Source organism: Elephas maximus, chromosome 11 (genome assembly GCF_024166365.1).
Source record: "Elephas maximus indicus isolate mEleMax1 chromosome 11, mEleMax1 primary haplotype, whole genome shotgun sequence".
Taxonomy (NCBI): domain Eukaryota; kingdom Metazoa; phylum Chordata; class Mammalia; order Proboscidea; family Elephantidae; genus Elephas; species Elephas maximus.
Window position 1 is genome coordinate 29,418,592 of NC_064829.1, and position 27,222 is coordinate 29,445,813.

Genomic DNA, 27,222 nt, shown 5'->3' on the forward strand with positions numbered 1-27,222 from the left:
TCATCTTTCCTAGCAGGACAGGGACCAGGTGAGGAGAATGTGGCACAGGACTATGTCCCTGCTCCACAGCTCCTGTTTCACTTACAAATCATTACATCTCTTAATGGATATTTTACTTTTATTGGTGAATGGTTCCCTTGTTGTTGTTAGCTGCTATTGAGTCGACTCCAAATTATAGGGACTTTATGTACAAAAAAAAAAAATTTTTTTTTTTTTTATGTACAACAGAATAAAACACTGCCCAGTCCTGCATCATCTTCACCATCACCAGCATGCTGGAGTCCATCACTGTGGCTATTGTGCCAATCTAGCTCAACGAGGGTCTCCCATGCTCTCGCTGCCCCTCTACTTCACCAAACGTGATGTCCTCCTCCAGCAATTGATCCCTCCTGATGGCATATTCAGAGCAAGCAAGTTGGAAAATGCTATAATCCATATGGTTTTCACTGGCTAATTTTTGGAAGTAGATCGTCAGGACTTTCTCAGGGAAGCATTTTTACCAAAGGAGCATTTGGCTCCTCTCCTCAAAACCCTCTATAGGCAGCCCCCGGGTTACGAACGAGATCCGTTCCTAACTGTATCTTTAAGGTGAATTTGTAGGTAAGTCAGAACAGGTGCATATGGTTCTTATATAACGTTACTTTAGTGCATGAAAGCCTGAGTCAAAGCCTGAGTCCAGCACAACTAGATGGTGCCCGGCTACCACCACCAATGGCTCTGACAGTGATCACAGCAGAGGGTCCCAAACAGAGCTGGAGAAAGATGTAGAACAAAATTCTAACTCACAGAAAAAGACTAGACTTACTGGTCTGACAGAGACTGGAGAAACCACAGAGTACACCCCCAGACACACTTTTAACTCAGTACTGAAGTCACTCTTGAGGTTCACCCTTTGGCCAAAGATTAAAAAAAAAAAAAAAAGACAGGGCTAAATGAGACTAAATGGGTACACCAACTCAGGGGCAGGAGGAGAAGGCAGGAGGAACAGGAAAGCTGGTAATGGGGAACCCAAGGCTGAGAAGGGGAGGGTGTTGATACGTCATGGGGTTGGCAACCAATGTCACTAAACAATATGTGTATTAATTGTTTGATGAGAAATTTGCTTTGTAAACAAACCTTCATCTAAAAAAAAAAAAATTTTTTTTTTTTTAAAGCACAATTTAAAAGAAGAAAGAAAAGGATCAAAGCCTTTTCAATGATTTAAAAGCTGCACTTGCTGCAAATGAAGGTGATTGTGATGAAGACACTGTGAGTACGGGTTGGTTCAGTTGTTTCAAGGTGAGGGCAAGTTTACATAGCATTAAAGGGCAAGTACGAGCTGTCCCCAAGTTAGATGTTTGTAACCCCGGAACTGTCTGTAATTGCTCTTCATCTCACTTAGGGTAAAGCCAATCCCTTCAATGGCCTTTAAGGCCCCTCTACCTTTAAGATCTGCCATCAACTACACCTTAGCCTTATCTCCTACCTCTCTCCTCCTCGTCCCTGTGCTCTGGGCACACTGGTCCTTGAGCAGACCAAGCACACTCCCACCTCAGGGCCTTTGCACATGCTGTTCCCTCAGAAATCTCTATGGCTCACTCCCTTACTTCCTGCAGGTCTCAAACATCTTAGTGGGAGGCAGTGCTGTCTTTAAGCAAATGGGTGGCTATATTCTAAACAAGGATGATGCGGAGTTTACCTAAGAGAAACTGAATGAGGTTTCAAAGAAGAGGAAAGAAATGCAAACACCAAACCAAAAAAACGAAACCCAGTGCCGTCAAGTTGATTACGACTCATAGCGGCCCTATAGGACAGAGTAGAACTGCCCCATAGAGTTTCCAAGGAGTGCCTGGCGGATTTGAACTGCCCACCCTTTGGTTAGCAGCCATAGCACTTAACCACTATGCCACCAGGGTTTCCATAAAAAAAGGAGCTTCACAAAAAAAAGGTTGTTACTCTTGTGTGGGATAGTGGCTAGAAGGCATAGTGGGAATGTTGTTTCTCAATCTGGGTGCTGATTATAGTATGGTATATTCAGTTTGCGAAATTCATCAAGTTGTACATTTATGATATATGTACTTTTCTTCAATAAAAAAATATTTTTAAAAGAAGCCTTCACTAATAGGGGATTTACATTTCAGTGGGGACATACACCCAATACACACAGTCTTTCTTCAACATGTGAGGCAAAAATTTTGAGAACAAATTTTGAGACGAAAAAAGGTTCTTTAAACATTTGATGAAACCCAAACAACTAATCTGCATTTCCTCTCTCTGTGCAAAAGACTTACCAACCCACGGTTGCACGCGTCAGGATCATATCAAACAGCAATATGGATAAACCAGCTGTGATTACCTGTGGAAATAATTTCAATAAAAGGTCATGAAAAATGGTGGACACATGGCTTTCTGCATTGGTCCAAACCCCTAAGACCGTACAACACAAAGAGTTAACCCAGTCTGTGGACTTTAGTTAATAGTAATGCATCAATACTGGTTCCTCAACTGTAACAGAAGTACCAGACCAAACAATACAAGATGTTAATAATAGGGGGACCTGGGGACCAGAGGGAGAGGGAGTATTTGGAAACTCTATACTTTCTGCTTAATTTTTCTATAAGCCTAAAACGCCTCTAAAAAATAAAGTCTACTAATTAAAAGAAAAAAAAAAGGAGCCCTGGTGGTGCAGTGGTTAAGGGGTTGGCTGCTAACCAAAAGGTCAGCAGTTCAAATCCATCAGCCGCTCCTTGGAAACCCGATGGGGCAGTTCTACTCTGTCCTATAGGGTTGCTATGAGTCGAAACTGACTTGACAGCACCTAACAACTGTTTAAAAAAAAGGTCTTCAGAGCAGTGAGACTTTAGTAACTTTCTCTAAAGTTGTTTTTCACAAACTTAATTCCCAGGCATTCAGACCCCAACATTAGCCATTTTGCACTGTGTCCTTCTTTCCCTTACACACTTAACTTCCTAGTCCCTGGTATTTAGGGTTGCCCCTGAGCAAAGCGTTTGGTGCTGAAAATGCTAAGTCCTAGTCCATTTTGGGGGGTAGGAATCTTCAAAGAAGCATTTAACTCCCAAACTCTTCAAAGGAGGGGGCACTCAGCCAACAGTCAACACCTCCCTTATGCCTCTTCAGGGCAGAGAGATTAAGAATTAGGAACACTCATTTCCATCTTGCCTCAGCTGTGCAGAACTAATCTCCAAGGTCAGCGGTGCTCATTAACCTGTTCCCAGATACTCCAGATAAAAACCTGTCCTACAAATCTGCCTTTGCCTATAGCACTGTCTCACCCAGCTTTCCTAATGACCCGTCTCTCTGGCCCATGACGCACATTCTAAGAAACCAGGTATTTCCTGGGGAAGGGAGCAATGAAGTCATTAATTACTTATTTGTAAATACCTAGAAGCCAAAGAAGAGGGAAGAGGCTTCCCCCGCATCTCTCAGAGCTAGAAATTACAGAAATGTCTCTTAGGGATGGCAGCAGTAACAAGGCCCAGACTCTGGAGGTGCTTCTACAGAGTAGGCACAAAGAGGGGAGTATGTGTAAACCATTGACCCAAATGTGCCAAGACTCTGAATGTCTACTGAACAAAAGATGTTTTCTGTTTCCAATTCTGCATTCTGCAGGTCAAAACAGCTTCCATGAGGAAGGTAGCCCTCAGGACTTGCTTTCTTGGGCTGCAGCGAGAAGGAGGCCATGTTGGGGTGAGTGTCCTGGAGGTCCTTAGAAATGTCAACTACCTAGTGAGAAAGAAGGAGAAGGTTCCATAAGCCCCCTTCCCAGGAAGAAGGTAAACGGCTGGGGTGCAACAGAAACTTTTCTTTACCATCTCAGAAAGAAGTCCCTCTGGAGCCATAAACCACAAATCTTAAGTATATGAACTTTGTGAAATTCTTGAAACTTTGTTTACTCATGGGGTCATTTTCTGTTTGCCTCCCTTTATTGATTTGCAGTAAAAACCTTTACAATAAAAAAGACCTGAGTATTGTCTTCAGGGACAACAAAGAAGCAGAAATTGAGTCAGGGAGACAATTACCGAGCAGAACTCAAAGTTTTTATCCTTTAAGGAAGACATTTTTAAAGTGGTGGGTTCTTTCCTAAAGAACATGATGAATGACAACTGTCACTCTTTCCTTTTGCAAATCCTTGGACATGTCTTGGGACATTGCCAAAGGAGATGTATTTCTTGGAATTGCTGAAAAAGTTTCCATCCTACTGACGTGTTTTAGTCATCTAGTGCTCCTGTAACAGAAATACCACAAGTGCATGGCTTTAACAAAGAGGAATTTATTCTCTCACAGTCTAGTAGGCTAGAAGTCCAAATTCAGGGTGTCAGCTCCAGGGGAAGGCTCTCTCTGCTGGCTCTGGAGAAAGGTCCTTCTCATCAATCTTCCTCTGGACTAGGAGCTTCTCCGTTCAGGAACGCTGGGTCCAAAGGACACGCTCTGCTCCCCACACTGCCTTCTTGCTGGTATGAGGTCCCCACTCTCTGCTTGCTTCCCTTTCATCTCTTGTAAGGTAAAAGGTGGCGCAGGCCACACTCCAGGGAAACTCCCATTACATTAGATCAGGGATGTGACCTTAGTAAAGTTGTTAAAATCCCACCCTAACCCTCTTTAACATAAAATTACAATCACAGAATGAAGGACAACCACACAATACTGGGAATCATAGCCTAACCAAGTTGACACATATTTTCTGGGGACATAATTCAATCCATGAAACGATGGATGTTGCTGATGTTGAATTTACAAAGGGCCCAACTAGCCTTTTCTAACTCTTCACCATTGTCTTCATCTTCATTGCCTGTTTTTTTTTTTTTTTTTTTTTTTTTTTTTTACCAGTTCTTCAAGGCATTTTTTTTATGGTAAATATACATGTAACAAAATATTTGACACCTCAACAATCCTCACATGTACAGTTCAGTGACATTACTTATGTTCATCATGTTGCTTAACCATCACCATTAACCATTCCCAAATTTCAAGGCATTCCTTACCGGTATCTGTCATGGATTGAATTATGTCCCCTCAGACATGTGTGTATCAATTTGGTTAGGCCATGATTCACAGTATTGTGTGGTTGTCCTCCATTTTGTGACTGAAATTTTATGTTCAAGAGGATTAGGGTGGGATTATAACACCCTTACTAAGGTCACATCCCTGATCCAGTGTAAAGGGAGTTTCCCTGGGGTGTGGTCTGCACCACCATAAAGGAAAGGGAAGCAAGCAGGGAGTTGGGGACCTCACACCACCAAGAAAGCAGCACCGGAGCAGAGCGCATCCTTTGGACACGGGGTCCCTGTGCCTGAGAAGCTTCTCAACCAGGGGAAGGTTGAGGACAAGAACCCTCCCCCAGAGCCGACAGAGAGAGAAAGCCTTCCTCTGGAGGTGACACCCTGAATTTGGACTTGTAACCTATTAGAGTGTGAGAAAATAAATTTTTCTCTGTTAAAGCCATCCACTTGTGGTATTTCTGTTATGGCAGCACTGTATAACCAAGACAGTGTCTCTCCTTATTCTCTGACAACTTCTTGCATATGACTGTTGTCTAGCCTGTGAAGCCGTCACCTCCCGTGTGTGACTGTACCTGTGCTCCTCCGTGAGCCTCTTCAGCTTAGGAGGACTCAGCTAGTCTGCTTATTCCTATTAGCTTCATTTTATGCCAAGAAAAACACTTCTTAAAAATTTCAAACCAGCCCTTGCTTGAAAATAAAACAGGTCTAGTTTCTAGTAGCCAGGCTGGTGCCTTTGCCATGTTGCTTCCTGAAACTGTTTGTATATAGACTCCTGCCTTTCTCCTGAGCCACTTCTCGAACTTCTTGAAAGTTTTCTCTCTCACGTGATGGATGAATTTTCTCCTGATGGGGACACTTACTGCCATTTCACAGATAGTCCGTCTATTTCTGCAGAGAGCATACAGTGAGTATTGTGTGTACATGAAGCCACCCTGGAGCTGGACAGGCCACTTTTTAATCGACTCAACAAGAACCACTCGCTTCTGGGGCTTCTCCAGTTTCTTTTATTTTCATCACCAACCCTAGCCGTCCGCACTCTTTTTGGAGGCATTTTTTCACACACACGCACACACTCACCCATGTCCTACTACTTCACAAAAGTCACTGCCTAAGAATGGACATGTAGCAGTGAACAACACCTCACCGAGAGGGAGACACTGGGCAGCTGGCCAGTCTGACTCGCTCCCACACATCAGCCTCACCACGTGTGAGGATCACATTCGTGCATCAACAGAGTGGTAGGTTTCTATATGCCACAGGCTTTCTTTCGGGACTGCTCAAGGATGGTCACAAGTGTGACTGTTCAGTCTGCTGATGCCAAGGGGCCACTCCACTGCTAACGCCATGAAGGAAGAAAGCGATGCGAGAAGTGGCTGGTTGTGCAAGTCTGGATACAGAATGTCCCAGGCAGTCACTTGAGGCACTACTTAACAGGTGTCCAAGACTCCCTCAGTTTACAGGTGGGGAAACTATGGCCCAGACAGTGAGAAACAGAATAAAGGTCCTGGCCCCCAGGCCAGCCTTCTTTCATAGCCAGAAGCTCAAGAAAGGGCCCAAAGAAGGTCCACATAGCATTTAAAAAAGAATCCGTTTCTTTCTCTCTGCCTGAATTCTTAATCCTTATCCTTCCCCCTACTGCTTCACCTGACTAAATCTTGTGGTGAGACTCCTCGGGGAGCCTCCCCGAGGGCCCCTATGGCTTTAGCCTCTGTTCTTCCTGAGCACTTTGTTCCTACCTGTGTGAGAGTGCTCACTCCCTGCCTTCGCCAGCCTGTGTGTATCATCGATCTGTTTTAAGTCTATCTCCTCTCTCTAGATGTGAGCTCCCAAGGTCAAGGGCTTGGCTCAGTAGGCATTTGACAAAGGTTGAAAAGAACTGAGGCCACCGATGGTCTCTGGAGGGCATGTGTTCAGGCTGCAGGCTTGGCACTGACTGCCTTTTTGCTCACGTGGAGAGTCTGCTCTGGGGAAGAGGATGTTCAGGTGCTGAAAGCTCAAAGTGTGCTCTGGAACACGAGTGGGGACACGCAGTTTTAGCACAGGAACAAAATCTTTTATCGTTAAGCACAAAGCACGTGTTTAAAAACAAAAGGCGTAACAGGAAAAGAAAAGGTCTCTTAAGATTCTGGAATATCATGGAGGCTTACAAAGGAACGTACCGATATGTGTATAGGTGTGTGTGTGTGTGTGTGAGAGAGAGAGAGAGAGAAAGAGAGTAAGAGAGAGAGAGACAGACAGAAGCATTATTTTAACTCCTATCTTTCAGCTCCTGATGACAAGGTTACCAAATGCCAAACTGAGATCACAGAACAGTAATTCTGCCAAAAACACACAGGCATAAAATCTTTCTCAGCGTTTAGTTCCCTTCCTAGGCCTGGAGGGGCTTTGTTGCCACCTCCACCATCATGTGCCGAGCACGTGCTTTGGGAATGCATTGATTTTGACATTTGTTGGTACTGGCGCCTTCCTGAGTGACTACTCAGATGATGAAACCCAGGGCTTGGGGCCTTGGGGTATAAGCATTGAGGTCGGAACTTTTCCCCCCCTTTCCTTTCCCTGCAGCCCAGCTCCTGAGGGCCAGCCCCATCCACAGAATAGGATTCTGCTTTAGTTCTTACTCTGGGGAGTCCCTGGGTGATGCAAGCAGTTAATACACTCAGCTGCTAACCAAAAGGTTGGAGGTTCAAGTCCACCTAGAGGTACCTCAGAAGAAAGGCCTGGTGATCAACTGAGAAATCAGACACTGAATACCTTATGAAGCACAGTTCTACTCCATCCAGCTGTACCTCTAGACCAGCCTCCACATAACTAGACTCTTAGTCTTGGACACACTTAGTGGGACGATCTCCCAAATTCCAGCCATCTCCCCCTCTTTTCCTCACCCTGGGCTTCAGAAAAGACAGGAACAGGCCTCATACGCCAATCCTGTCTGTGTGATGCGAGCTGCTCCACTGTTGGATCAGTGGGTCAACATCCTGCTGCATCAAGCAGTATTTTCTAAAATCTGAGCAACAGGAATGAATCCAGTGCACCACACTCCATGGTGAGGGATAAAACCAAGCTGCTGATGTTCAAGAGCTGAGACCCAGGTCCAGGCAGTAAGGAGCCTACTGCAGGGTGTGTACCCTGGGGGACCAGGAAGTGCTCCAGCCCCTTCCACACGCCCAAACTCCTTAAATACAATAATGTCACCTGAGGCACAAGAATCTCTCAAACAAACTACATTTTGTGCTCCAAAAAATGCCAGTAAAAGCATAAACATTAAAAAAAAAAAAAAAAAAACCTTTAAAATGGCTAAAATGTGCCCATGAAAAAGACTTAAATATACTCTTGGAAATTGCTATTCAAGAGACGTAAGAAGTAGCAATTACTACCAATTGTTGTTCTTGCTTTTAAAAGCATTTCAAAGATACAAGCTTTTCCCAAAGAAGGAAGAGTTTCATCATCTTAGGAATGTCTCCTTCTCACACGCAGATCTGAATAACAAACACCAGGACCTGCCACAGGCCGCTGCCAAAAACAGCAGAACCCAATACAATGTGTCAGCAGCCTGGCTCTGTACTTCCTGGCTTTGTCAACTGATGTCACAACCTCTCTGTTTACACAGTTGTTGGTATTTAAAGCAGATTGAGTTTGTTTTTTAAACATTCATTGCAATCCTAGGACAAATTTTGTTCGTTTTTTAAAGGAAATACAGGAGGAGGCTTATTAGTGGGAACGTGCCAGACAGGTATCTGGGGGGGAACCAGGGATTCAGGTTGTTTGTTACTGTTTTGCTGCTGTGGTGGTGGTGGTGGACGTGGCTGCTAAGACAACAAGAACTGATCTTAGCGTGCCTGCAAGGCCCTCCTCACCACCCGTCTGCATGTTTGTCATACGGTGGTGGCTTGTGTACTCTGTGTTCTATGCCACCAGTATTTCAAATACCAACAGGGTCACCTATGGTGGACAGGTTCCAGTGGAGGTTCCAGACTAAGACAGACTAGGGAGAAAGGACTGGTGAACTACTTCTGAAAATTAACCAATGAAAACCCTATGGACCACAACAGAACATTTTCCAACATAGTGTTGGAAGAGGAGCCACCTAAGCTGGAAAACCAAAAAAACTCATTGTCCTGTAGTTGATTCCCACTCTTGGTTATTCCATGTGTTACAGGGTAGAACTGCTCCATAGGGTTTTCTTGGCTGTAACCTTTTAAAGAAGCAGACCGACAGGCCTTTCTTCCACAGCACTGCTGGGTGAGTTTGAATGCCGACCTTAGGTTAGTAGTTGAGTCCAAACTGCACCATCTAGGGACCTCCTAAGGTGGACACTCAAAATACACAATGGTCTCACCAATGGACACAAGCCAACCAATGGATGTGAAGATGGCACAGGACTGGGCAACATTTTGTTCTGTTGTGCGTGAGTCGGAGCCAACTCCATGGCAACCAGCAACAAAGCCCTCCACCGCCTACTACTTCAGCCTCAGTTACAGCCACCCACCTTTCACTGAACTAACTGTTTCAAACACGGTTTCACATCATCTTGCCTTTGCTCGGCTCAGTGCTCTCTGCCTGGAATAATTTCACAAGCTTCCGCACACAATCCCTATTCATCTTTCAAAAATCCCCCTCTAGGAAACTTTCCTGAGCCTGACCCCCAACCACACACCCGAGACCAGGCACCTCTTCTCAGTGCTTCTGTGATCCTTGCCAGGGCACGTACCAAAGCCTGTGAGTGTGTTCGCTCAGACCAGGCTGTGTGCTAGGCATCTCTGTACATTCAGTGGAGGTCTAGGAGCAGAGACTGCTTATGTAAGCGTCTGGTACATTTTATGTAACTGCACTAGATCACTGGAGCTGGTGATAGATCCCCAAAGGTCACAAGACTGCTTATTTTTAACTCCTTTTTCCTATATCCTGGATAATAGGAACCAAGGACTTGAGAACCATTGGGATTTTCTCTCTGCCCCTCATCCTTCTTTGACCAATTAACTCCACAAGAGTAGAAGCAGCTCCACAGAGAGGATCTGTGACCAGCTCTATGTGATACCAAGTCCAAAAGAGCCAGAAAAGGGCTCTGATTGGCTCCGGGACCAACTGATTGTGATAACGTAAGAACATGGACACTCGCCCTTAAACTTGATGGTTGGAATTGAGGAAGGAACATTCGCTAGAGGAAACCCTGGCCATGCAGTGTGGTTAGACAAGCAGCATCTATATCACCCGGGAGTTGGTAGGAAATGCAGATTCTCAGGCTCTACGCCAGACCTACCCAACAGCATCTTCATGTTAGCAAATCTCCAGATGACATGCATGAGGGTTAACATTTGAGAAGGTCTCTGTTCTGTACCCTAACTCTGGCAACAAGGCTCAAGAATTACTCGCCAGCCGGTAGGTACATGCTCTGCATGGCCACATCTCCAGGGAGGACATGGCCTGCACCATCACGTCTCTAGGGAGGAGGCAGCCTGCACCATTACATCTCTGGGGAGGACACGGTCAGCACCATCACGTCTCCAGGGAGGGGGCAGCGTGGACCATTACATCTCCAGGGAGGACGCGGTCAGCACCATCACGTCTCCAGGGAGGACACGGTCAGCACCATCACGTCTCCGGGGAGGGTATGATCAGCACCATCATGTCTGCAGGGAGGACATGGTCAGCAACATCATGTCTCTGGGGAGGAGGCAGCCTGCACCATCACGTCTCCAGGGAGGACACGGTCAGCACCATCACGTCTCCGGGGAGGGCATGGTCAGCACCATCACATCTCCAGGGAGGAGGCAGGCTGCACCATCACGTCTCTGGGAAGAGTGTGGGCTGCACCATCATGTCTCCAGGAAGGATGTGGCCTGCACTGTCACATGTCCAGGGAGGAGGCAGCCTGTACCATCACATCTCTAGGGAGGACACGGTCAGCACCATCACCTCTCCGGGGAGGACGCAGTCAGCACCATCATGTCTCCAGGGAGGACATGGCCTGCACCATCACGTCTCTGGGAAGGATGTGGCCTGCACCATCACGTCTCCGGGAAAGACATGGCCTGCACTGTCACACGTCCAGGGAGGACACGGCCTGCACCATCACGTCCCTGGGGAGGACACGAGCTGTACTTTCACAAGTCTCCGGGGAGGAGGTGGCCTGCACCATCACATGTCCCCAGGGAGGAGGTGGCCTGCACCTTCACATCTCCAGGGAGGAGGCAGCCTGCACCATCACATGTCCCCGGGGAGGAGGTGGTCTGCACCATTACATCTCCAAGGAGGACATGGTCAGCACCATCACATGTACCTGGGGAGGCGGCAGCCTGCACCATTACATCCCCAGGGAGGACATGGTCAGCACCATCATGTCCCTGGGGAGGAGGCAGCCTGCACCATAACATCTCTGGGGAGGAACCAGTCTGCACCATCAGGCACAAGCCATGGAGTTCGAGGTGCAGGTCAGACTGTCTTGGAGTCTGTTGCAGACTCACATACAAATATTACTAACTTGGCCTTCCTTTTAAGTTAAAAACTTAATCTAATATGAAACTGATAATATGAGAGCAGGTTCTCTTGTTCTCCAAGGACCCAGGGAACTACTCCAAGCCCAGTAGGCAGAAACCACAGCTGAGGCTGAGAACTCTATTTGGCATTTTTAAATATTCAATTAACCCTTACTGGGACCTATTCTACGACTTATTATCATGGTCAGTGTAATTATTAATGAGAGACAACTCATGCTGAACTCCAGGAATGGCTATTAATAGTGTTTGGTGTCACCTCATTCAAACATATAATGAGCCATTAAAAAAACATTTGCCATAAGCACAGAGATTAGGGTCATGTGAAGGAAAGATACATTATAAACCTAGAGAAATGTTAGGTGGCTTTTAACAATCTTCTACATTTTCTAGAAGAAACAAGAAAAACAAAGTTAGAAAAACGTGGCATGAATATCCCACCCAGCGGCTCCACTGCAGAAAGATCCGGCCATCTGTCCCTGTAAAGGTAACAGCCGAGGAAACCCTACAGACAGTTCAGCTCTATTCTGTCACATGGGATCACTACTGAGTTGAAATCGACTTGACGGCACCTAACAACAATAACAAGGGGAGAAAGCACCTGCACAAAGTGGACCAACACCAGGCTCTGCAGAGTCCTATGTATTATCTCGTGTAATCCTGCACAGTAGTGTGATTAGCCACATTTTACAGATGAAGAAACTGAAGCTCACAGAAGTTAAATCCCTTGCTCAAAACATAGTTATAACGGCAGAAGAGCTGGGACTAAAATCCAAGTCTCCTGATTCCTGTGCCAATCCTCCTTTTCCAACTCCAAGCCAACCCTCAACAGTGACTTTGCTTAATCCTGGTGATATCAAATTGACTCAGTAGTTCTCAACCCTGCTGCATATCAGAATGTCCTGAAAAGTTAAAAAAAAAAAATTATATATATGTATATATATATATATATGTGTGTGTGTATATGTATACACACACACACACACACACACACACACACTAATGTCCTGCCCCATACCAACTGTCTTGGCTATCTAGTACTGCTATAACAGAAATACCACAAGTGGATGGCTTTAACAAAGAGAAATTTATTCTCTAACAGTGGCTAGAAGTCCAAATTCAGGGTGTCAGCTCCAGGGGAAGGCTTTAACTCTCTGTCAGCTCTGGGGGAAAGTAGTCTGGGGGAAAGTCCTCATCAATAACCTTCCCTGGTCAAGGAGCTTCTCAGCACTGGGACCCCGGGTTCAAAGGACGAGCTATTCTCCTGGCTCTAGTTTCTTGGTGGTATGAGGTCCCTATATCTCTTTGCTTGCTTCTCTCTTTTATATCTCAAAAGACATTGATTTAAAACACAGTCTAATCTTGCAGATTGAGTTCTGCCTCATTAACATAACTGTCGCTAATCCCGCCTCATTAACGCCACAGAAGTAGGATTTATAATACAGGAAAATCACATCAGATGACAAAATGGTGGACAATCACACAATACTGAGAATCATGGACTAGCCAAATTGACACACATTTTTATGGGGACACAATTCAATCTATAACACCAATCAAATCAGAATCCCTTAGGATGAAGCCCAGGTATCAGCATTTTTAAAAATCCCCTAGTGATTCTCATATGATACTTCAGCTGATGCCCAGATATAGTATTAGTTTGAGTAAAAGTATCTATAAAACTCCAAAACATCGCAGAACTAATGTAGAACATTGATGAAATAGGCCTTGGTTGTTTCAGTCAAAATGTTGGCCACTCAAGGTTGAGAAGGGGAAAGTGTTGATGTGTCATGGGGTTTTAATTGTTATGGATTGAATTGTGTCCCCCGAAAATATGTGTCAACTTGGTTAGGCCATGATTCCCAGTACTGTGTGGTTGTCCTCCATTTTGTGATTGTAATTTTATGTTAAAGAAGATTAGGGTAGGATCGTAACACCCTTACTAAGGTCACATCCCTGATCCAGTGTAAAGGGAGTTTCTCTGGAGTGTGGCGTGCACCACCTTTTATCTTACAAGAAATAAAAGGAAAGGGAAGCAAGCAGAGAGTGGGGACCTCATACCACCAAGAGAGAAGCACCAGGAGCAGAGCACATCCTTTGGACCTTGGGTTCCTGTGAGGAGAAGCTCCTAGTCCAGGGGAAGACTGACAAGAAGAACCTTCCTCCATAGCTGACAGGGAGAAAAAGCCTTCCCCGGAGCTGAAACCCTAAGTTTGAACTTCTACCCTATTAAACTGTGAGAAAATAAATTTCTCTTTGTTAAAGCCATCCACTTTTGGTATTTCTGTTACAGCAGCACTAGATAACTAGAACAGCAACCAATGTCACAAAACAATATGTGTATTGTTTAATGAGAAACTAATTTGCTCTGTAAATCATCTAAAGTACAAAAAAAAAAAAAATGTTGGCCTGTCACAACATACAACATTCTATTTTGAAGTGGAAGTTTTTGCATTATTATACAGATGCAAAAACTAAGACCCAGGAAGACGGCCTAAGCTACTGGTTTTCCAACCAGACTTTGCCAACCATTATTTCCCTAGAGCCACTGGGGATGCCATGGTGAGGCAAGGTAGGAGGCTTTATTGATTTATTCTGAGCAAGTTCCTAATCATCTTACTAAATCATCATTTCAATTTTAATTAGCTATGTTTTTACCACAGTCTAGGTGTTTGTATATACCAGCCTGTGCAATGGGGCTTTCTCAAAGGCACAGCCTCTTTCTCCTCAGACACAGGTTTCAGATCTGATGCAAATAATGGAGATTAACAAGGCAAGTTAGAGGTGAGGAGGACTTTCAGTTTCTTCTCTTGATTCCATCTCTACCCATGGGGAAGTAAACTCTTCTGCCTTCTCTTCTATCCTTTCACTCTCTTCTAAGTTCACTCCATTGTGAGAAGAATTGTGTACCTGATTATCCATTTACTGAAGCTCATTATATTAGTTAGTGGGGTTCTAATGCTTTAAAGGCAAGAACCCAAACTCCACGTGGTCTCTTTCTTCTCTTGACTCCATGCAATAAAACTCTCTTAACTATCTGTCTCCACGTGTCAAAGATGCAGGTGCAGGATGGGAGGAAGCCATGCCTCCTATACGGAGCAGAAATCCTTAAGTCTCCCAGCTAGGGTTGTGTGTTTCAACTCAACTTTGCTTCCCACTTACCTACTGTGATGGTTAAGGTTGTGTGTCAACTTGGCTGGGCCATGATTCTCAGTGATTTGGCAGTTATAATGTAGTTTGGCAGTTATGTAATGATGTAATTACCTCCATGATGACATCTGATATAATGTAATCACCTCCATGATGGGATCTGCTGTGAGTAGCCAATCGGTTGAAAAGGAGTTTCCTTGGGGATGTGGCCTCCATCCAATACATATGGACTTTCTGGAAAAGCTTGCTGGCTTTTGCTTGCTCTGGATCCTGCATCCTGCTCATCATCATCTGACCTCCAGTTCTTGGGACTTAGCCAGTGGCTTGCCGTACTGCCTTCCAATGTTCTATTTGTCAGCCTCCACAGCCCATCAACCAGCAGCCTGCCATCCTACCGATCTTGGGTTCATCAGCCCCTGCAGCTAGAGGGGGCCAGGAGACGCCTCCAGCCTGACACCTAACCCACTGACTTGGGACTTTCCAGCCTCTATACCTGCGTGAGCTATTTCCTTGAGGTAAATCTCTCTCTCTCTCTGTATGTGTATATATATGTTTCACTGGTTTTGCTTCTCTAGAGAACCTAGCCTAAGACACCTACTATCTTTAGTCATATGTTCTCTTGGTCTATATCCCAAAAAGGGAGAAGTGGGTAGTAGAATTCAAGTACCAAAACCCTGAACTCTTTTAACACAGACTGTGCTGAAAAGACTTTTGTGTCTTTTTCATATTACTTGCCCTTTGGTTATAACTTCAGAAACTCATGGACCTTTTCTTGTGAACTTGCAATCTTCCTGGTACAGTTGTGCAGAAGGTGTTAGTTCTTCCCCTGGCTGAGTGTCAGACTTTTCTCTTTGGTACTCTCATTTCTCAGAAGGTTGTATCAATATCATGTCTGCTAAAGTAGTGTTTCATGGTATTTTTGGAGGGCTCCTTCCTTCATCTTGCTTTTTGAGCATTCCACTTCAGCTCATCCTAAAATACCTGGTTGGATTGTTTTCCTTTTTGCTTGTTTTATTTGCTATTATAATTATCTTTAAATAAAGGGGTTATAAATTTGCCCATATAAAAAGCCAAATAATGTAGACTCACTTAGAACATCGAATTCTAGAAGACAAATGGGGAATTTGAGACTACCTTAATTTTCCCTCAGATGTAATTCAGTGACAGTTTGAAGCAGTCTTTTTTTTTTTTAATGATGCTTTAAGTGAAAGTTTATAGCTCAAGTTAGTTTTTCATACAAAAATTTATACACACATTGTTATGTGACCCTAGTTGCTATCCCTATAATATGTCAGCACACTCCTCCTTTCCACCCCGATTTCCTGTGTCCATTCAACCAACTCCTGTCCCTTTCTGCTTCTCATCTCGCCTCTGGACAGGAGCTGTGGGGCAGTCTTTTAATTTTCCATTCTAGTACACTTCACTTTCTCAACTTTCTAGGTTTCATTTTAGTTAGTAAATATGCTCATCTACTGTTAGACTTACTTTTAGGATCACAGGTTTCTGCCAAGGTTATTTTTTAAACTTTTGTCCTCCTGATTAAAAAGTTCTACAAGTCTCCCAAGTTAAGCACTATCTGTGCCCTGGAAAGGAAGAGCATGTGGTTGAAGTGTTTTTATTTTCTAAGTTGTTCTGATTCACTCAAAGGATAGATCTAATCTCTACAAGCTATATTTGGAAGTGAGATGAGTTTAAGCTCAAAAGGGCTTTAAGTAAAAGCACCATAATCATACTTACCCCAAGGCCATGAGGATTTTTTTTTTTTTATCTCCTTTTGATATAACAATAAACCAGTTCATACCATTATTATATTTAACAATAATGGAGGAGAAAGAACACATTTGCCAGAAGATATACATTAAGACCTCAGACCCTGTGATGGTTAAGATTGTGTGTCAACTTGGCTGGGCCATGATTCTCAATGTTTTTATGTAATCACTCCCATGATGGGATCTGCTGTGAGTAGCCAATCAGTTGAAAGGGAGTTTCCTTGGATGTGTAGTCTGCATCTGGATATAAGCGGATGTTCTGGCTTTTGCCCTTACTGAATTCTGCAGCTGCCTCCTGTTCCTTGACCTTGAGTTCTTGGGACTTAAACTAGCAGCTTATCTGCCGATCTTGGGATTCATCCATCTTCACAGCCTGTGAGCAAGAGCTCTGCTCTCTGACCTGCCAATCTTGGGTTCGCCAGCCCCTGCAGCTATGTGAAGCAGGAGAAGCCTCTATCCTGATCCACGGACTTGGGACGTTTCAGCCTCTACAATAACATGAGCTGTTCCCTTGCTATAAATTTCTCTCTCTATATATTTTTATTTGCTTCTCTAAAGAACCCAACCTAAGACAGATCTTGACACTTTTTTTCAATGTTCGAAGGTGGAAAATGTGATGCCCATTTGGTAAAAACTCTTTGCAACTTTTGACCTGCCTTCTTCCTTTATCCCAAGAATTCCTGAAAAAGCATTAACTGGGAGCAATAAGCCCTCTCCGTGACATCAAGAGCTCTACCCTGGCTGCAGGTCTGGTCAAACTCGCTTTTACATGACCAGAGAGGGAAGATTCCTTAGGAACATACAAAGCTTGCAAAGATTCACTCTATCAGCAGATCTCCACTGGAATGATTTACAGACCGTGAAGACCTTCTAGCTTTTCCTGCACAACTCTCAGCACTTGCTGAAAATATAAATGGGTTACCTGAGAACCCATTCCTTACTCTTTTGTAAAGTTTCAAAAATGAAAGTTAAAAAAGTGATTTTCTCATGAGAAGCTTTCATTGAATTAGAAGTGAAAAAGGGAAAGGGCTATTCATTATCGCTGGGATGAAGTTCAGACCAAATTACAATGAGTGAGCACCTGCAGTACGCAGCCACCACGCTAAGCGCTATTGTTCTTAGTTGCTGTTGAGTCAGCTCTGACTCACGGCGACCCATGTACAACGGAACAAAATGCTGCCTGGTCCTGTGCCATCTTCGTGATCACTGGTATGCTCAAGTCCATTGTTGATGCCACTGGGTATTTGGAGCACTTCCAATGTAGGAGGCTCATCTTCCAGCACTCTATCAGACAATATTCTGAGGTGACCCATAGGATTTACATTGGCTAATTCTGGAAGTAGATCATCAGGCCTTTCTTCCTAGTCTATCTTAGTTTGGAAGCTCTGCTGAAACCTGTCCACTATGAGTGACCCTACTGGTATTTAAAATACCAGTGGCATAGCTTCAGCATCATAGCAACACAGAAGCCACCGCAGTATGATAAACTGACAGATGGGTGGTGGCACTAGGCACTAGAGATGCAAAAATGAAAAGCCCGACCTTGCTCTCCCAGCATTCCTGCTATAGAATAACCTGCTACAGGTAACTAAGCAAATAACTGCAATATAATACGGTAAGTGCTAAGATATACATAGGAATACTCTAAATGTTCCTTTTTTTTTTTACTCTAAATGTTATGCAAACATGCCCCATATAGAGATGATGCCTGTGCTGTCTTGAAGGACAGATAAGAATTACCAGGTGAGAAAAGCTGGAAGGGCATTCTACATGGAAGGAATAGCATGGACAAGCTCAGCAAACTCTAAGCCACTGGTATTAACTAAAACACGAAGTATGAGGTGGGTAGTGACTATAGTTAAAGCCAAAGGAAAACTGAAGGGAGAGAGAAAAAAAAAAAAACTCAGCTAGAAACCCCTTTTCCTAGCAACAACAAATTTTCCTAGGAAGGTACCGAAAAATTCCATGGAGAATCCTATTCGCTTTAAAGAAGAAGATACGCAGCTGGTCACAGGATGATGGGGCGTGTAGTGTCAGCAGCACGCCAGAGGTAGCCCTTGACACGGGCTTCTCCAAAAGAGTTTCTCTCAATCTCAAGGGCATCTTTCTTGTGCCCGTGTCTGTGAGGGCGCGTGAGCCAGCAGCCTGAGAGGCCTGGGCGTACCCTTGCTGTGTCACAAACGCACTGAGCAACCCCACGAAGACCAGTGACCCGCTCTGGATTTCAGTTTCCTCCTCTTTAAAATAAAGCAATCATCTAGAAAGTACTTGTCAGGAATGGAAATCTGTCTTTTAACATAATATGTTTTTTGAGGGTGAGGGAGAATTTTATTCATTGACTGACTTGTCCCAGTGAGAGTTTTCAAGAAGCTTAAAAAGAAAGATTGATAGTAGATGAGAAAGATGAAGAAAGGTACGAAATTTGATGGAAAGAGGACAGGGAACCAGAGGTGAGGCTGTTACACAAATCCATGCTAGAAATGTCTACATCCACAGTGGAGAGGGAGCTGTACAGAGTAGGGGAGGCATAGCTTTGGCTGAGTGCTTTGTAGGATTCAGGCTGCGTGGTTCCTGTCACTGAAGAACGGGCATACAAAGAAGGCTCACTGGCCAACTTTTAGGTAGATCAGAGACTCCTGACTTGCTTCATACAAAGCCATCTGCAGTACCAGGTCCTTTTCCTAGTGGGTGCAGAGGTCATAACCTTTCAACTCAGGAGGTCACCTCACCTGGAACACTGTCCCCTCTCCCTAATGAGACCCACCTCATTGCTACTTCTATGATCTTTCTTTCAGATACAGGTTACTAGTGATCGAGCTACTCTTTCTGGATCAAAATTCTCATACCTAGGTTTAAGCTCTGTGTAAACAAAGACGCAGCTTTTTTTCATAACCTTTTTTGGGGAGCATAGTGCAGCCTCTTTTATTTTTTTAATTTCATTTAAAAATAGATAACATAAATATGATTCTGAAACCAAATGCTATAAAAGTATACACGGTGAGGAGTTTCCACCCCACCCTGGTCCTCATCTGCTCAGTTTCCACTTCTCTTCACAGGTCATCCCATTTATGTACTTGTTTCTGCAATGCAAGTAAATATTCCTCCTTTTTACCCCAAAGATAGCACATTACACATGCAATTTTATTCCTTACATTTTTCACTTAAAAATATCCCTTGGAAAGCCTTCCCTGGCAGTACGTAGATAGCTTCCTCCGTGTTTTTTACAGCCATAGTATTCCATTGGCCAGACGGACTGTAGTCCCCTACTGATGGACACTGGGATTTTGTCCTGTCTTTTGGTTCTACAGACAATGCTGTTTAATAACCTTGCATATATGCCATTTTATACTTGTGGGCCCAGCAGACAGGTCAGGAGTTTTTCCACCTCATCCAGCAAAAACCTCGTGCCTGGGCATGAAACACAATGTGCGAGAGACAGGGATCTGTGCCTTGCACTAAATTACATATCGAAGTACCCTGAGGTTCTGGGAAACACACTTCCTAGATACAAGGGGAAAGGAGTTGACCGACAAATTTAGTTTGGGGACATACATGATATCATCTCCTCCCTGTGTATTTGTACAGGACTGAGGGAAATGCGATTAAAGAAGATGGTTGCTCATTTACCTGTTAAAATGAACACACTGAAAATGCACTTAATTTTAACATCTGCTTAGATGTTCAGTAGGTCTTCTCCCCCTTTCTGTTTCAGTCAAGAAATATCAATTCCACAAGGAGTTAAATGGGAATAAAAAATGAGATGCTAGCCTTTTTGCTGATTTCCCCAAGGAAGGGATCAAGTGGGAACAGCTGGGATCTAGATAGCAGGGCCACCATCTACCATCTGCTGATCTTCCCACTAACGTGAGGTTGGGTCAACCTGTGGGGTCCAGGGACCCAGACTGGACACAGAGATGGACTGCTGAAATAAATACTGTTCAGCAAAGGGCTTCTCAGCCACTTAGCTGTTTCTCTTTTTTATTGTGGTAAATACGTACGTAACAAATCATTTGTCATTTCAACATTCTTCACATGTCCAATTCAGTGACATTAATTATGAGCTGCTTATATGTTTTGAGGAGAGAAGACATTACCAAAAACGTGCAATGGATTAACTCTGCGGTTCGCTTGGTATCTTGGCAATGAGTTACCTGCTAATCAAAAACCAAACCAAACCTATTGCTGTCGAGTCGATTCCGACTCACAGTGATCCTATAGGACAGAGTAGAACTGCCCCATAGAGTTTCCAAGAAGCACCTGGTGGATTTGAACTGCCAACCTTTTGGTTAGCAGCAGTAACTCTTAACCACTATGCCACCAGGGTTTCCAGTTACCTCCTAGTTACCTGCTAAAATAGCATCTGTAAAATCATGGTGTGCCTGTCAGCCACCACCTCAGCCTACAATCTCTCCGGGACTCTGGAATATTTATGAAATCACCCCTAAAAGTGGGGTTTTAACTGCTAGAATGAGTGTTCTGTCAGCATTCTGTAGCAGCTAGAGGAAGCACACAGCCTTTTCTACACACTTAATACTGGGGGCCTCTGAGTGCACCACAAAGTCACCTATGGCATGTGGCTTTAGAAGTGTGTGCTGGGAGTGAGAGCAAGGCAGCTGCTGAAAATAATCGGCCAGGCAGCCTGAGCACGAAGACAGGGATGGGAGGAAGAGGCCTCAGCCACCGAAGCCCAGTTTCTTTCCTTCATTCTCTCCTTTGTTAAAAGCGCATTACATTGTCAAACACTGTACTGAACACCTATGGCCCCTTAGAGGCCTGGGGTCCTGGGCCCATGGACTTCAGGTCACCAGCTGACATTCTCCAGCCTCTGTTGGGCCAAGAAGGCACAGGACTGGGCTGCTGCAGGGCTGCCTCCCCAGGTCAGGGCTGGAGAGAGACTGCCTTGAACAAGTCCCTTCACTTCTCCGGGCCTCAATTTCTTCATCCATCTCAAGAAGGGGAAAATCTTTTTATTACATAAAAATCAACAAGTAGTTTCCACTCATAGGCACAGACCCAAGAGATTTGAAAGCAGGGACACAAACAGAAGTTTGTACACCAATGTTCATTGCTGGATTATTCACAATAGCCAAAAGGTGGAAATATGCCAAGGATCCAACAGCAGATGAATGGATAAACCAAATGTGGTATATTCACACAATGGATTATTAATTCAGACACAAAGAGAAAAGAAGTTCTGACACATGCTACAACATGGATGAACCTTGAAAACATTCTGCTGTGAAGTAAGTCAGACACAAAAGGACAAATAGTATATAATCACACTTACATGAAATATCTAGAATAGGCAAATGCATAGAGACAAAAGCTTATTAGCGGTTACCAGGGGCAATGGAGAGGGTGGATATTTATTGCTTTGGGGGCACTGACTTTCTGTTTGAGGTGATGAAAAATTTTTGGAAATGGCTAATCATGATGGTTGCACAACATGGTGAATATAATTAATGTTACTGAATTATATACTTAAAAATTGTTAAAATGGGAATTTTTTTGCGTATGTATTTTACCATAATATATCTTAATGTTAAAAAAAAAAAAAAACACAACAGGTAGAGAATTATCCCACTCCTGTAAAAGCAAACAAACAAAACTAGTTATGTGTGTAGAGAAAAGTCCCAAAGGATACATTCCAAAATGTCTATAATGGTGGAATCACATACAATTTTCCTTTTTTTCATTTAACTTGACTTTCCAAATTTCCTATAATAAGGCTTTTGAATTTTTTTTTTTTAATGAAGGGAGTTGGACAAAATGATTCTTAAGGCTTTCTCTTGAGCCCAGGTGGTCAGTCAGGTTCTCCATAGTGCTGCAATATGGATTAAAACTAAAGTCACAAGTTAAGGAAAAAATTAAGTTGCCTCAATACTGGTGAACACACCCTACAGTTAAACACCTACCAGAAAATTCAAGACCGAACCAAGAAACCATGACATTTTCAGTCCCACCCTCTGCCCCAAGCCCATCTTACATCTGGGCGCAGCTGGCTTTCAGCTGTTCTGATGGTTTGGCTGTGGGCGTCCCCAAGACACACCCCACAGCGCGGCTCGGCTTGACCCAGGACGCAGGTTGAGTTCCTGGCTCCCAGGCAACCGGCTTCCCTTACATTCATCTGTTTCCCATTAGTCCCATTAGCCTCTTCTTTTCCTGGAGGTGTTTTATATATTATGCAGCTACTCATTAAGGAAAACTGCAACAACAACAAAGTGTGCGGAGTCCAGTAATAACAACGCCCTATCCAGCAGACTCTGCTTGTAACTATCACCTTCAGACTCCTTCTCTCAACTATCACACACTCTGTGGAAAAGAACCACCATAATCGAGTGTTTCAAAAGAGAGCCCACCAGGCATCAATTGGTCTCAACCCCCCTGGACCAAAGGAGAATGAAGAACACCAAGGACACAAGGTAATTACGAGCCCAAGAGACAGAAAGGGTCACATAAACCAGAGACTACATCAGCTTGAGGCCAGAAGAACTAGATGGTGCCTGGCTATAACCGATGACTGCCCTGACAGGAAACACAACAGAGAACCCCTGAGGGAGCAGAAGAGCAGTGGGATGCAGACCCCAAATTCTCATAAAAAGACCAGACTTAATGGTCTGACTGAGACTAGAAGGACCCCAGCGATCATGGCCCCCAGACCTTTGTTTGGCCCAGGACAGGAACCATTCCCAAAGCCAACTCTTCAGACAGGGATTGGACTGAACAATGGGTTAGAGAGGAAAGCTGGTAAGAAGTGAGCTTCTTGGATCAGGTGGACACTTGAGACTATGTTGGCATCTCCTCCCTAGAGGGGAGATGAGAGGGTAGAGGGGGTTAGAAGCTGGTGAAATGGACACGAAAAGAGAGTGGAGGGAGGGGGCAGGCTGTCTCATTAGGGCAATTGGGAGTATGTAGCAAGGTGTATATAAGTTTTTGTGTGAGACTGACTTGATTTGTAAACTTTCACTTAAAGCACAATAAAACTTAAAAAAAAAAAAAACAAAGAGAGAGCCCACCAAAAAGAACAGAAGCTTTGGCATGAGAAGACCTGGGTTCAAGTCCGAACTCCTTTACTCTAGTGTAAGCAAGTTAACATAACCTGTTATGAGAATTAAATAAGAAATGGGTGTCAAAGTACCTACCACGCTGCCTGGCACTTTGTTGGCACTCAACCAATGTGAGCTGTAGCTGCTCGTCTTACTTTTATTGTATTAGGTGCTCAATGAGTGTTAAGTGGATCTGAATCTAAAATCTGACTGGATCATGAGCTGCTATCTATGGAATAAAAGTCCAATTACGTTTTGCCAACTGAATGAAGAGCAAGGTCTGGGATCTGCTTGCTAGGGAGCATGAGAATGGGCCCTCAACTGCAGAGAGCAGAGGGGCTAAGGATGCCACCTCACCTTCCTGCTACAGCACAAGCCAACGGCCTATGGGATGCCATTTAAAGATGGAGTGTTTTCAGACCTAGCTGGGTTGGTTACCACCTCTGGGGCCTCAGGATTCTGAGCCCTTCTTCCAGTCCTACACGATGACACAATCAGTTCTGTTCTTGTCACCACAAAACTAACAACACACTCTAACACACACGTACATGCTGATATGCTGGGACTAAGGGAGTCACCAACTGGTGAACTCGTTTAAAACTTAACCACCCTCAGCTCCAAAGCCCAAAAGCCAACCAGAGCCTGAGGGATGAGGGAGATGAACAAGAACAATGAAGACATATACCCACAAAAAGACAGGTTCAAAGTTATGGAATTAGATAGTGGTTGTAAAATTCTATGAATATACTAAAAGGCACTGAATTGTACACTTAACATGGTGAATCTTATGTGCATTAAATCTCAATAAAGTTGTTATTTAAAAAACAAAACACGTTCAAGAATATCTGTAGTAGATTTATTTGAAATAGCTCCAAACTGAGGAACTAACCCGCATGTCAGTAAAGGAGAAATAAATTGTGTTCTGTTCATTCAATAGGATCTCCACAGCAGTAAAATATAGTGTGCAGAGAGAGAGGTGATTTGGGATGGGGTGTATTGATTGGGAAGCAGCATGAGGGAGCCTTGTGAGATGCTGGAAAGGTTCAGTGTCTTTGTCCAGTTGGTGATCTTGTGGCTGTTTATGGATGGAGATATTCAACTAGCAGTGTACTTTATGTACTTTACTGTATTTATGTTATACATCAGTTAAAAAAAAATCAGATGTGGGTGCAGTTGTGGTGCCATCTTTAGGAAGCACAGCCCAAAGCGCTGTACCACCTCCCTCTCGTTGGTCACTGGAAGGGCACACAGGCATTGGGCCCAGCATCCTCCCAGACCTCTTGCTTTGACACTGTCTTTGTATTATAGATTGTCTGAGTTTCACTTGCCAGGGAAAGGAAAGAACTCACTGGCCAATGCCTTGCTCTTCTGGTCAGTGCCCACCAGTTCTCTTGAATGTCATGGTTGGAGAGGGCTTCTAGTAACCATATAGCTCGGTGCCAAGGTAATAAAAGTGAGCTCAGACTTACTGGTAGCCTTGTAGAAAAATTTATCGTTCTGCCTATGCCTCACAAGGGAGGACCATGCCCTGTCAGGTACACTTTTCCTCTGAGGGCTGCGACTAATTGAGGAAAATGGCATACCTACGATGTTGCATGCCATGTGACTTAATTAAAAGGAATGCCATTACTCAGGGCTCTGCTTCCCATTGGGCTCTCCTGGGGCTAGAGTGGGAGTCTCTCTGTGGATGGTCTCAGGCTTGTAGTGTCTGTTCATCTTCCTCATCCCTCAGGCTCTTGTCGGCTTTTGGGCTTTGGAGCTGAGGGTGGTTAAGTTTTAAACGAGTTCACCAGTTGGTGACTCCCTTAGTCCCAGCATATCAGCATGTACGTGTGTGTTAGAGTGTGTTGTTAGTTTTGTGGTGACAAGAACAGAACTGATTGTGTCATCGTGTAGGACTGGAAGAAGGGCTCAGAATCCTGAGGCCCCAGAGGTGGTGACCAACCCAGCTAGGTCTGAAAACACTCCATCTTTAAATGGCATCCCATAGGCCGTTGGCTTGTGCTGTCGCAGGAAGGTGAGGTGGCATCCTTAGTCCCTCTGCTCTCTGCAGTTGAGGGCCCATTCTCATGCTCCCTAGCAAGCAGATTCCAAACCTTGCTCTTCATTCAGCTGGGCATATACCTAGGAGAAGGACTGTTGGGTCATAAGGTAGATGTATGCTTAGCTTTAGAAGATACTTCCAAATAGTCTTCCAAACCAGAAATGTTATTCTACATCCTCACCAACACTTGGTATTATCAGTCTTTCTAATTTTAGCCATTCTGGTGGGTGTGCAGTTCCACATCAGTTTTAATACCATTTCTGTCGTAATTCATCAATTCTGTTAAAAACAACCCAGTACAAACTGAAAGCACCAATTTCCCTACCAAGGACTCATTCAAGCATCTTTAAGGTAGACATACCTTTTTTTCTTTTAAATAAACAAATTTATAGTATAGCACTTTCAAAATGCTAGATAGAATAATAAATAGGGTCTCCTAAGTTACTTGCAAAATTGAGAATAGTACTTCAAAACCTATGTACCACTCGAGTCTGGTAATCTTAAATCCCTCTTCATAGCAGAACAGCAAAGTGAAACAAAGAAGGGAAAGCTCTCTGGCAACACATAGCAGCAGCTCTCAAATTTTTGCTCTCAAAAATGCAAATAGCACTTCAAACATTTCTCCATCTTCAAAGAAAAAGTTCATTCTTTACAAGTAATAATACTAATAGCTAACAGTAACTGCTTAACACCTTATTTCATACCATTCTTGCAACACTTCTGGGAAGTATGTATAATTATTCCCATTTTACAGATTAGAAAACTGTATACATAGGCTAACTAATCTGTCCAAGGTCACACTGCTGAAGAGTGGAATTCTTATCAAGGTTTTTCTGTCTCCAAAATACGGGGCTATTTATCACTACCTTCTACTGTCTCATATTCCTAGCCTGGGATATGACAGGTCACTCCATAAATCTCTGCTGAATATTAAATCTTCCCACAAAGCAACTTGAAAAAAAATTTCAGGGAAAAGAAAACCATCATAAGTGGCATAAGAACTGAAACCAGCTTATGTAATGGGAAATAATAATGGGGGGGGCAGTATAATTCTTAAGCACAACTTAAGGAGAATAATAAGCATGACTGACATCTGAGAAGATGCAGGTTTCAAATCATGAGGACATATGAGATATGAGTGGTTCACACGGCAGTAGCTAAATTCAGATGCCAGGGCAAGGAATAATTCAAGCAAAGAAGCATCTACGGTTCACTGACTATGTGCTGAGAATGGTGCCAGGTGCTGTGGGATATTAAAGAATAAGCCCACTCTTCCAGTCCTTTGGAGTGTTCTAGGTATCTGTGAAGGACAAAATATGTACAGAAGCGACGAGAACTGTTTGTTTTTATATTAAAACCAAAACTAGTTGCAGTAAGATTTCTAAGGTAGGAATGTGAGGTCTGGGGTTATGAGAGCACCTCTTAATCTCACTTGAAGAAACAAATGTTTTCACAGATGATAAAGCCTGTTGGGGGGGGCCACAGGTAACCATAGGTGTTCAGACCATCAAAACCAAAGGTTTCAAAGTCCAAGGAGATAAATCTAATACAGTATAAAGGAGTAAAATCTTTTTCTTTTTACGAGGGGCAGGAGCAGTCATTATACAAAGGACTTACCTGAGACTTGAAAACGATGGCTCCAAATTCCATTTTCACTAAAAAATGTCAGAGGCACTTTAAGTCACCAAAATCCTTTAAAGTTCAAATTATGCGTCTAGAAAG

At 43.8% G+C, this 27,222-nt stretch overlaps 1 protein-coding gene across 4 annotated transcripts in view; it reads right to left on the reverse strand.

Moving 5' to 3' along the window:
- Positions 1 to 27,222, reverse strand: part of TMEM241 (transmembrane protein 241) — a 214,907-nt gene that overhangs the window by 13,422 nt on the left and 174,263 nt on the right. Inside the window, exons 14-15 of one of the 4 annotated variants that reach the window (XR_007519232.1) lie at positions 3,382 to 3,723; positions 2,318 to 2,335 (exon numbers count right to left, since the gene is read on the reverse strand). The exons of 2 other annotated variants lie outside the window; for them this stretch is intronic. Coding sequence is in view for 1 of the 2 variants with exons in the window: in XM_049900498.1 (XP_049756455.1) it covers positions 2,271 to 2,335 (65 nt within the window). In the remaining variant the exon portion in view is untranslated. Of the gene's footprint in view, positions 1 to 2,270; positions 2,336 to 3,381; positions 3,724 to 27,222 lie in introns of those variants that run through there. One more of the 4 variants, XM_049900498.1, reaches the window with a different exon arrangement.